The following is a 10,949-nucleotide window of genomic DNA, read 5'->3' on the forward strand; positions in this document are numbered from 1 at the left end:
GGTGAAGAAAGGAGTTGACTGCAGTTGACATCAAACATGTCTGCTTCTGATTTACTTCCTCACCTCTTCCACATTCACTGAAACGCAAGGGGAGCCAACTAGAAAACTGCTAAGCAACTTTCTGCGTGCTTCCTTCTTCAAAGCTACAGGGTCATTCTTCTCTGGGATATTTATATCATCTAGCTTGGTGCCCGTGGCATTTTGATGGTAATCCATGTTGCTGTACAATTAGTGTGCATTAAAACCCAGAGCTGTGAAATTACAATGCCAGGTCATGTTTAATATCCAAAGTCAAGAATTAGACTGAAATGCCACATATCATGCAGCCAAGACAGATTTGCCTGATTCCCTTGTGCTTACTGTAGCTGCATCCATGGCTTCATTTTTGTGCTGTCAGAACTACACGTACATTCAGTAGGGAAGACAGAGCAAAGTGCCAGCTTGAACTGTGAAACAGAACATTGAGCAATGACTCATTGGTTGAGTTCATACATTTCTCAGCATCACACTTGGGTTTGCTGCTGAGTGTTGACACAGTAGACATTACAGCTTGCCACAACTCTCTTACCGGTACTAATAAACACATCTGCAAAAACTGTTTTAAAATCCATGTGTTACAATTTTAGCAAAAAATAAAATAAAATGTACATCCAGAGGAGATGTGCTGCCCTAGAAATACAGCTCCAGAAATTTTATAATGTATTAGAAATCTAGATTTTTTAGAAGATGACATTACAAGCCACTTCATGGGGCATCTGGGCTGGTCCCCAGTTTTGGAGAGTTACTTGGCCACATGCTGTTGGTGGAGCCATACATGTTTTCTCCCTTGGCTGGGTATTCTAATGCTTATGAAAAGGAAACAAGGCTCCAAAAGTGTGAAGATGCAGCTGCCATTCTGACATCATTTTGACCCCTTCTGTGGATGCTTGCGAACCCAGTGGTATCTCAGGAGTTTCCTCCAGGAGCTTGGTAGCAAAATCCATGGCAAAGTCCCAAGCCCAGCAGGAACGTGACTTAATGTGTGGCACTAATGTGTGGCACGTGAACAAGTCCCTTTGATAAGAACACCACTTGATGAAGACACACACACACACACACACACACACACACACACACACCACGGAAAGAAATTGATAATCTTTTCTGCCCAATCCTCCTTCTCCCAGTGGTGCAGAAGAGTCAGCACTTGCCAAGAGTGCTAAAATATGCAGCTCGGTCCAATTGCTTTTACTGGCCCTTTCCGCCCTACTAATCCTACCTTAAGGTCTTCTTGTTTTACCTTGGAGCTCTGAGTGCAGGTGAAGAGAAATAAAGCATCGGGAAAGGGTGCCTTCTTAGGAAAGGATTCACCTACCACAAAGGCATTTCTCAAACAAGTGCAATTTCTCTTCAAAGCGGGAGCTGCTTTGGCAACCTGCTCTATTCATCCCCACTGTACCCTTCTGCACGAAGACCGGATCAAATAGGCGTTGCTTTGTGGGTTCGGAAGAAGTAATCTGATTCTGTGTCCCGATTCTCCCCACTGTTGGTCTCCAGCACGCCGGACACTCTGGTTCCTTCTTTCTCACCGAGACCCGGCTAGCCCGGGGCACAGAAGGGCCCTTCTCTTCTCAAGATCCCGCCGAAGGCCCAGCAACAAAGACTCGAGGCAAATGGAGCCAGCCGCGAGGATGCCAACGGGTTGGGGGCCCTCCGATCTCGCCCTTACCTGCCTGGATGCCGGGCGGCCCCTCCGCAAAGTAGCACCTCGGCGGAGAGGGGGGACGAGGTCGCGCCCACCCAACGGCGGCGGGGCTCGCTGGCGAAGAGTTGCCCCTTCGCGCCGGAACCTTTGGCAGCCTGGCGGCGGGGGAGGCGGCGATCCCTTGCAGCTTGTGGCGCCGCCGCTTAGCTGCTCCCCTCCAACCTGGCCATGACGCAAGCAGAGCCTACTTAAAGGCAGCAGGGAGGCAGACAGAGAGACACGGAAGGCGATCGCCGCCTAAGCTGGCTCCCCGGAGCCGCCGCCCTGCCTTCCAAGCAACCCGCCCCCCGGGGGTCGGGGCCTCGATTCGCAGGACAAGGAGGCCCGGTTCAGGCTGGTGCTTCTCGGCCGCCCTGGTGCGGTCACTGCTCCTGCTGCTGCTGCTGCCGCCGCCGCCGGCACAGCCGGCGGATGAACCGCGATGGGGGAATGGACCATCCTAGAGAGACTCCTCGAAGCCGCTGTCCAGCAGCACTCTACTATGATAGGGAGGTAAGCCCGATCCACCGGCTCCCAGCCGGCTAGGTTGGGGTCCTCTCTCCCTTTCCCTTCCCTTCCCGTCCCGGAGTTCCCTTTGCCCGCTTGACCTGCTTGATTTTCAGCAAAGCTGCGGCGGAGGCTCTAAACTCACCTCGGAAGTGCCTGCTCTCTCCTTGGCTGTCATTTCTCCAATTCCGAAGGCAGGAATTTGGAAGAAAAGTCTCTAAGGGATTGTTGTTGGTTCCCTCCCCACCCCCAGGAAGGGAGCTCCAGGGTTGTAGCCTGAACGGGACACCTTGATTGACCCTTCTTCTCTCTTCCCTTGTCCCCAAAGATTTCTTCAATAAACTTGCTTGCTGCTGCACAGGACTGGCGTCTCCCGCTTCTCACATGCCTTTATTTCTGTATTTTATTGCAGAGTTCCGGGAGACTTTTAAGTTCTATACAATCTACTTCTCAGTTTCGGCTCCCATTGATGTGCTTATAAACAAAGATTCTTGAATTAATATTTAATTTAAAAAAATACATAAATATGGATGGGGATGTATTCTTGGGTAGATTTATGTATTTTTAAGTCCCAAGAGTAATCTCTAATCTAGCTGGTGATTGCAGTGTGCAAATAACAGTAATAATAGCAACAAGGGTAAAGTAAGGGCAAGCAGCCTCCTTGCTTCTGATTTGCCTCTCTTCTCAGTTACGATTTGTAATGGTTGATCGATATATTGCATACCGTAGGAAAATGGGAGATGCACTGCTGGTTTTCATTTTGCCTTCTTTTTTAATTGATCAACTTCTGTTGTACTGCAGCAGAGGCTCAGGAAGGGGAATGGGAAGGAGAAAGTGCTTCTCAAGTGACCATTGTTATAGGCTTTGTCCTTTGCTAGTAGAATTAAGCTTTGTGTACTTTCATAGACCAAGGAAGTAGTTTTTCCTACTTGCTGTAAATGTCCCTAGAGAAGTGCATTGTTTCATAAAATCAAACCATTCAACAAAAGCTATGAAGTTCTATGTGGGTGAATGCTGTACAAATTCAGCACTGGACAGTTCCACTTAACTGCAATGAAAACAGCCAGAGAATACTTTCATTCATTCAACTAAAAAATGTAGGAATTGCACGGGCGAATGATTTTTAATAAATGTGTATGTCATATTAATAATATTAAAAAGTGGCCAAAGGAACAGTTAAAAAAGCAAAATAAAACAATAGAAGCAACTATAATAAATGCTTCAATGTTCATAGCATTAAGGTTAGGTCCTCAGATATTATTTATGTGTTTATTAGATGTATACTCAACCTATCCTCCAGAAACCGAAAGCAGTGCTCATACCATCTTCTCCATTTTTTACTTGTGAAACAGTGAAATACCCTGGGAGGAACAAACTAGCTCAGAGCCATTTACTGAGCTTTTATGACTGAGGGCTGAAGGCCTTCTTGGTCCTTAGGCACTATATGACAAAGTAGACAGTGACCAATGAATTTTGTGTTGTTTTTTTAAAAAAATCCAATACAACCCTATACATGTGCATTCACCCAACCTTTGTTTTATAGGATTCTGCTGACCGTGGTGGTGATCTTCAGGATTCTTATTGTGGCGATTGTAGGTGAAACTGTGTATGACGATGAGCAGACTATGTTTGTGTGCAACACCTTGCAGCCAGGCTGTAACCAGGCATGTTATGACCAAGCATTTCCTATTTCTCACATTAGATACTGGGTATTTCAAATCATCATGGTCTGCACACCTAGTCTCTGTTTTATAACGTACTCAGTTCATCAGTCTGCAAAGCAGAGGGAAATGAGGTATTCTACTGTTTTCCTTGCCTTGGATCGAGATCAGGATTCCATGAAGCGGGATGACAGTAAGAAAATCAAGAACACCATTGTCAATGGGGTGCTGCAAAACACTGAAAACTCCACCAAGGAAGCAGAACCTGATTGCTTGGAAGTGAAGGAAATTCCCAATCCAGCCATAAGAACCTCAAAGTCAAAGATGAGGCACCAAGAAGGCATCTCTAGATTTTATATCATTCAGGTGGTCTTCAGAAATGCCCTGGAGATTGGGTTCCTGGTTGGACAATATTTTCTGTATGGATTCAATGTCCCTTCTATGTATGAATGTGACAGATATCCCTGCATTAAGGAAGTCGAGTGCTATGTCTCCAGGCCCACTGAGAAGACAGTTTTCTTGGTCTTCATGTTTGCCGTGAGTGGCATTTGTGTGGTGCTCAACTTAGCTGAACTGAACCACTTAGGCTGGAGAAAGATCAAAATGGCTGTGAGGGGAGCACAAGCTAAACGGAAATCAATATATGAAATCAGGAACAAGGACCTGCCACGCATGAGTGTGCCTAACTTTGGTAGGACTCAGTCTAGTGACTCTGCTTATGTGTGAGACTGGCAGACCCAGAATGCTTTGCTGTGTACCTTGGCCAGCTGCCATTTGAATTAGGGAAGGACACATTGCTTAAACAACTGTTTTCCTACAACCACCAAGAAAGCCGTTAAAGTACTCTCTGTGCACTTTCTAGACCAGATTCAAACCCGAGTGCTCATAACAACAACAACAACAACAACAACAACAACAACAATTGTAAAAGAGGGATAAAGACACAGTGGGGCAACACCTGCAATCTGGCCTTACAGCTCCATTACTTCTGCCCTCCCCTCCCTTCCCCTTCTCTCCCTGCCCCCCAGCATCCAATGCTATTTGTTGAAGAGCACAATCTTTTGGCCATGATTAGTATCCATTTGTATGACTGATGGAAAACATGCCCAGGATGTTATTGTCAAAAGAGAAGGATGATGGGAAGCATTTCTACAAAATTTGGGGTGGGGGGGGGGGGAGGGAAGGGAGAGATTTCTACTCTCCAAGCACATGATTGCAAAACTGCCATTACTGATCACCCCAAACCTCATTTTGTGGGTACCTAACATCACACGCTCTTTTGGCATTATGCAGCTAAATACTGTGTATGCTTAGCGTTTATTTTTTCTATCATCATTTTTGATACATAAAAATAATAATAAGGAACATACTGAGGTCAATATAACTTTAATTGTCATACAGCTAATTGTGGCCCATAAAATTTATGAAATAGATTTGTAAAAAAAAAAAATCACAGTTCCACACTATGCGGGTGAGGAAGATGTAGAGATTTAAAATTCAGCTAGTTGAATTAATTGCCTGGATTTTAAAATTACACATACCAAAGGAACAGAATGGATCACTAACTGTGAAAAAACAAAACCCATTTGCCCTTACTACGACAAGTGTCATACTTGAAGTTCAAACATTGAATTCTATATTTAGTCAAAGGCTTGATTAAAGATCCCAACTTGAAATACCGGATTTTATATTTTCCTTCCATTTTTATTTAGATATAGGTAACTTTTTTTTTTTTTTTTTGCTTTTCTTCATTATGGCAAAGGTGCAAATGCCCTTGGTAAATTGCTAAAATAATAATTTTTATAAAATAGAAAGTTAACTTTCCTTTATATATGCATAAATGTTAGTAACATTGCACTGATATATGATGACAAAACTGGTGTATCTATCTAGAATATAAGAATCATTACATTATTGCCTCTTTTTATATTCATGGCCTGGATTATATCTAAAATATTTGTAGGGTTTATTTTTCCTTACAGTGTTATGGTGCTAAAATAGGGAAATATACATGGATAAGTAGCAATATAGCATGATCCAGAAAATGCAGTTTATCGATGTATATGCATGTGTGTCTGTGTGTCTGTGTAAGCACACAAAACATCTTTATCATTTTTCATTATATGAACATTTCAGGGATATAGTGTTAATTGTTTTAGGTGGGGTGGTGTTTCCCTTTTTCAGATAATGTTAGTCTATTTTAGGCCCTATGCTACAATTTCTATGTATTTCTCACCGTATAATATGCCACAAATTTTCAGTAATTATATTTGGAAGGGATTCCAAATATTGGGTTGGAGACTGCCTGTTGTTTACTGATGCAGGCTGTTAAAAGGTCTCCCAGATTTCGAAGGTCCACTAATAAATGTGGAGGATTCTAAATAAAGGAAGGAAAAACATGAAATTGCTTAGAACCCCCTTACATGTTAAACTGCAAAAGCTGGAAATTAAGGCAGCTGAACTATCATAAGGTGAACTTTAAGTACAGGGCCCATATTTATATCCTGTGATCGTTATTGAAATGGGAGAATTTTAATTTATTTTTTTTCCTAATTCATTTTCCCCCTTCATTCATTAAATTGAACTCTCCTGTGCCAGGACATCTTTAGTTTTTCTGTTTTTGTTTTTACGTTTACATCACAAGATAAAGTATTTATGTGCTTTTTCAAAGCTTTATTTTGCTAAAAATATACCATTTTTGCAAACAATTTTCTCTAATCAAATACAAGCTGTGTATTGTTATATACATATAATAATGTGTGTGTATATGTGTGTGAGTGTATGTGTATGAACACACACACACACACACACATGCTGCATAGACTTTTCTTGTCTATACAGCATGAATAGACATGTATAGACAATACATGTAAGTTTTTATTTTCACTAATACATTTGTTTTGAATGGCAAATATCATTGCAAATGTTGGAGAAAAATACTTCAAATTTCAGTAAATTAAAATTAATACAGAAATTAAAGGTTTTATCTCCCCTTCTTAGCTGCTGCAAATATGTCCAGAATAATTATACATAATTCTAATTATTATAATTACATAAAGTTATATAGAAATAATCACAATTATTTGAGATGCAATTATTTACTATTTAAAAGTAGAAAATGAATTATTTCCTTTTTTTCCTTCCTTTTGCTTCTATAGTATATGTTGTACCATAATTATATTCCCTTCATCTTCAGATTAACTATCACCATATCTAAATCCATGTTTAAGTTTCACTAGCCTTTATATTGATCCACATTCTTAAATTCACTTTTGCTCAGAGTCATATATCTTCCTTTTGGCAGAAAATCAGATATGCATATGGACTGGCCAACAATGCATAAATCATCACAGCATTGTTTTCAATAGAATGGAGTTTGCAGTCCTAACCTTGCCTAACCGCACAGAGCTATAATTATTGATATATTTGAGACAGTTGCATGCCATATTTTCTAAATGCTTTGAGGCAATCTGAATCGACTACTGAATCTAAAAGACAGTGATGGGAAATGGATCAGACAAATATAAAAAAACCCATCAATATATAGGCTTTGAATAAAGGGAATGGGAAAAGTTGGCACTAAATGCATTTTATCATTATTGATGGGAACATGCCTTAGGACAGATTTTGTTAATAATTTCACATGGACCTATTTGCTTATTTAACAGAAAAGTGTCTGCTGTTTATACTTGTAAAGATGGCTAATCAAGCAATGCATTCTTTTTTTTTTTACATTTGTGGAGTTTGATCATAATTCTTTGTAGATATGATACTTTAATTGTGGAAATGTTTGGGAAATTTGGGGTGTGCTATTTATGCCATTGTCATTGGCTGCAAACAGTTACCTATGTTCCCCTTTATCCCCCAAATTGTTGAATGAATTGTTTTTGTGATAATTGTATGAAATGAGGCCTGTAAAGTCACCCCCTTTTGTTTCAGCAAGTCTTACAAGCAAGCAGCACTTGGTGAATGGAACTCTAACTCTCTAACACAAATGCATATTATATTTCATATGAAGCCCATTGAAATACATATCCATGAATGTCCTTGATTTCTCTACACATAGTCACTGTGTAGGGCAACCTTTTGGTGTATAAACTGATTTCACTGAAAAGCACAATGTGATATGAATTCGTAGTTATCTGTCAGATGAGCTGCTCACAGTCATCTCAGACAGTAAATTATGAACATGCTGTTGAATTACACATCTTATTTTTAAGAAAATGTTTTCAAGATTGGGGTCATTCTACCTTGTTAATTTTATGTAATGGGGAAAAAATGAAGTTGCTTTAACATGTTGGATATTAAAAAGAATTTGAGGTGCTTTAAAACATGGTTTGGCTGTTCACATGAATGCTGAATAAATCAGAAAGAGATGCTTATTTTCAGATTTGAATTGGCAAATGTTTTGAATTGCACAACTCATAATTTCAGGGTTTTTTAAATCAGTTATTGATCCTTTATATTGTATAGAAAACTGATAATGATATTGATGCTCTGTTGGAAAAGGGTGGCATAGATACTGAAATAAAAGAAGCAATCAAATAAATGAGAGCAGTTGTTGGAGGAGAAAAAGGGAATTTTGTACAAGTTGGCACACTGGAGAGACAAATTAGAGTGTGGGACTCAGGGCTGTGTTTAAAAACAAAAGATACGGCTTTGATGGGGTGCCCAAACCTCCATCCATTTTTATGTCAGTTGTACAGTCTTCACCTTTTGATCACATCCTATGGATACTCCTGGTAGGGCTGACATTGGAGAGATTAGGTCTTTGAGCCAATCTTAGTGATTGTAGGCAGGTCATGTTCTTTCAATCCAGTCTAGTCCACTGATAGTTGTTGGGAGGATATAAGTTACCCAAGAGTTTGGTCAGCAGTTTTCAGAGAAAGGTGGAAATCTATATAAGATAAAAGTTTTCTCTGTCCAATTTTGCTTGACTCTAGGCGTGCTCTGTCTGTCAGATTTCTAGCTGACAGTGGCTCTTTAACTGCTAAGCCATTATGCCCTTTTTGGAATCCATGTAATTATGTAACTAAGGATGAATGAATGAATGTAATCTTTGTTTGAAATCAATGTATTTTGGGGAAGAGACTGATATCAGATTAATTATTAATCCTTCCCACAATTAAAAAAGTGTCACTTTTGGTCTGTACCTCTATTACTCCTAAGGAAGAACAATATTATGAGAATATTATTTTGGAGGACAAACATGGCAGGTAAAGATCACCAACTGTAGTTTCATATTAACTTACAGTATATTTGCCTATAGGCTTTTAAAAAGTCAGACAAAATATTCTTGATAAATTTGGTAATCATTTTATACCCAATTTTTAGCAGCTCATTGAGATATAAATTGTATTATTGGTATTATTAGTAATAGTAGTAATAGTATCAGGAACAGTGCCTAGTTACAGTAACAGTTATAGGAATAATTGGAATAATGCTTAATAAATAACACTGTAATGGATAATAATAGGCTTTTAGTGCAAACTTTATATTCAATAAGGAACAGCGAACTGTTTAGAGATTTCACGAGTTCTGGATCATGCTCAGCTTAGGTAAGATAAATGGGTTTCTCCTATTAGTATTCTAGCATGGATTCAAAATCCCATTTGTATATTGAAGGCATGTCTTGAAAATTACCAAATGATACATTTCAATGCTTTGAGTCAAAAACACAATTAATAACTTTCCCAAAAGCAATGTCAGTAGCTTCCCTCACTACTTTAGCTTCTAAAGAGAAAGTACAGAACTTGCTTACTGAACTGAAAACATGCAAATGGATGGAATCAAATGGAATAAACTTAACATTTGTTAACTGTACAAAAGTGCTCACTTACATAGAATCAGCAACTTTGTTATACATAGAAACTCATAAACTCATTTGTGTTTCTACCCTGTCCCATGTAAAATAAATGCATGTGGATATATCACGGAGCAAAAAGCAAGTTGGGAATGCTAGCTTGGGTTAAGACTAACACTTTCAATATACAATAAGGTTTTTTTGGTGAAGGAGGGTATAGGTGCCTTTGAGTAAATGTTAACTTCTGGCAATTGCCTGGAGTTTTTTTGGCAATGTTTTCTGCTGAAGTTTGCCATTGCCTCTTTCCTAGGATGGACAGTGAATGACTGACCCAAAGTCACCCAGTTGACTTTGTACCCTAAGGTGGGACTAGAATTCACAATATCCCCATTTGTAGCCTGGTGCCTTAAACATTACACCAAACTGAAGTTATATCTGAAAGTATAAAATGATGGGAAAGATCCATATCATTTGCTTGCTAGTAGGGATAAAAATCTCCATCTCTTATTTCATAGGTTTGTTATTAATATATTCATTTATTTTATTAGATACATTAGATTTTTAACTTCCCTGCTTAAAACTGGATATAACAGAAGATAAAACAATTGTGAAATATATGATAAAATCATTCCCTGTGTCTCTTTGCCTTGAATAATTACATTTGAAGACTAATATTGCTATTGCGTGTAGTTCTAGAATTAAGTTTACACCCTAGGTAGTTGTTTGCTGTTTAATAAATGACTATGTTTATTATAAAACTAAATGGGAATTCCTAGTGAATATTACATTTTGCCTTTTACAGGGCAGTTGTAAAAGAATCACCACAGTTTCTGAATGTATAATTTCAGTTTAGGTGGCCTGAATGTAGGACAAGGATGCAAAAAAAAAAAAAATGAATTACAATGAATGCTTATGATGAGAACAAATGTTGGAAAGTTACCAAAGATCAAGAATGAGATGGCCGTGAGAAGGGAAGGATTTACTATCATTCAGTAGAAAAAGAAACAGGGAAAGAAAAACAGAAGAGGCATGGATTTGTGCTTCTGATGTTTTGGCTCTTACAGACTTCATTAAATTATCTGTATTAGAAATTGAATCATATTCTGAAATATATCCATGCAAATTGTTACAATGACTTTTGCATTATTTCATATATAAATAATTTTTGATCTCATTTGGCTGAAGTGATTCATCTCTCTCTCTCAGTCACTGTATATTATATTATTTGCCAAATATTTTTCTAAAGTCACCACTA

At 39.0% G+C, this 10,949-nt stretch overlaps 1 protein-coding gene across 1 annotated transcript; it reads left to right on the forward strand.

Annotated features, from left to right (window-relative positions):
* The first annotated feature begins 2,145 nt into the window (after window positions 1-2,145).
* Window positions 2,146-5,169, forward strand: GJD2 (gap junction protein delta 2). The gene is made up of 2 exons (XM_026664277.2): window positions 2,146-2,236; window positions 3,774-5,169. The coding sequence occupies exons 1-2, from the start codon at window positions 2,166-2,168 to the stop codon at window positions 4,615-4,617; spliced, it is 915 nt and encodes a 304-aa protein (XP_026520062.1). The 5' UTR covers window positions 2,146-2,165; the 3' UTR covers window positions 4,618-5,169.
* The last annotated feature ends 5,780 nt before the right edge of the window (window positions 5,170-10,949 follow it).

The sequence above is a fragment of the Notechis scutatus genome, chromosome 1 (genome assembly GCF_049901735.1).
Source record: "Notechis scutatus isolate UNSWTSFEM ecotype Mainland chromosome 1, rNotScu1.2, whole genome shotgun sequence".
In the NCBI taxonomy this organism is placed as follows: Eukaryota; Metazoa; Chordata; class Lepidosauria; order Squamata; family Elapidae; genus Notechis; species Notechis scutatus.

Coding starts and splice junctions, on each gene's coding strand:
- GJD2 (XM_026664277.2), top strand. CDS start 2,166: ATGGGGGAATGGACCATCCTAGAGAGACTCCTCGAAGCCGCTGTCCAG. Junction 2,237..3,773: donor CACTCTACTATGATAGGGAG/GTAAGCCCGATC, acceptor TTTGTTTTATAG/GATTCTGCTGACCGTGGTGG.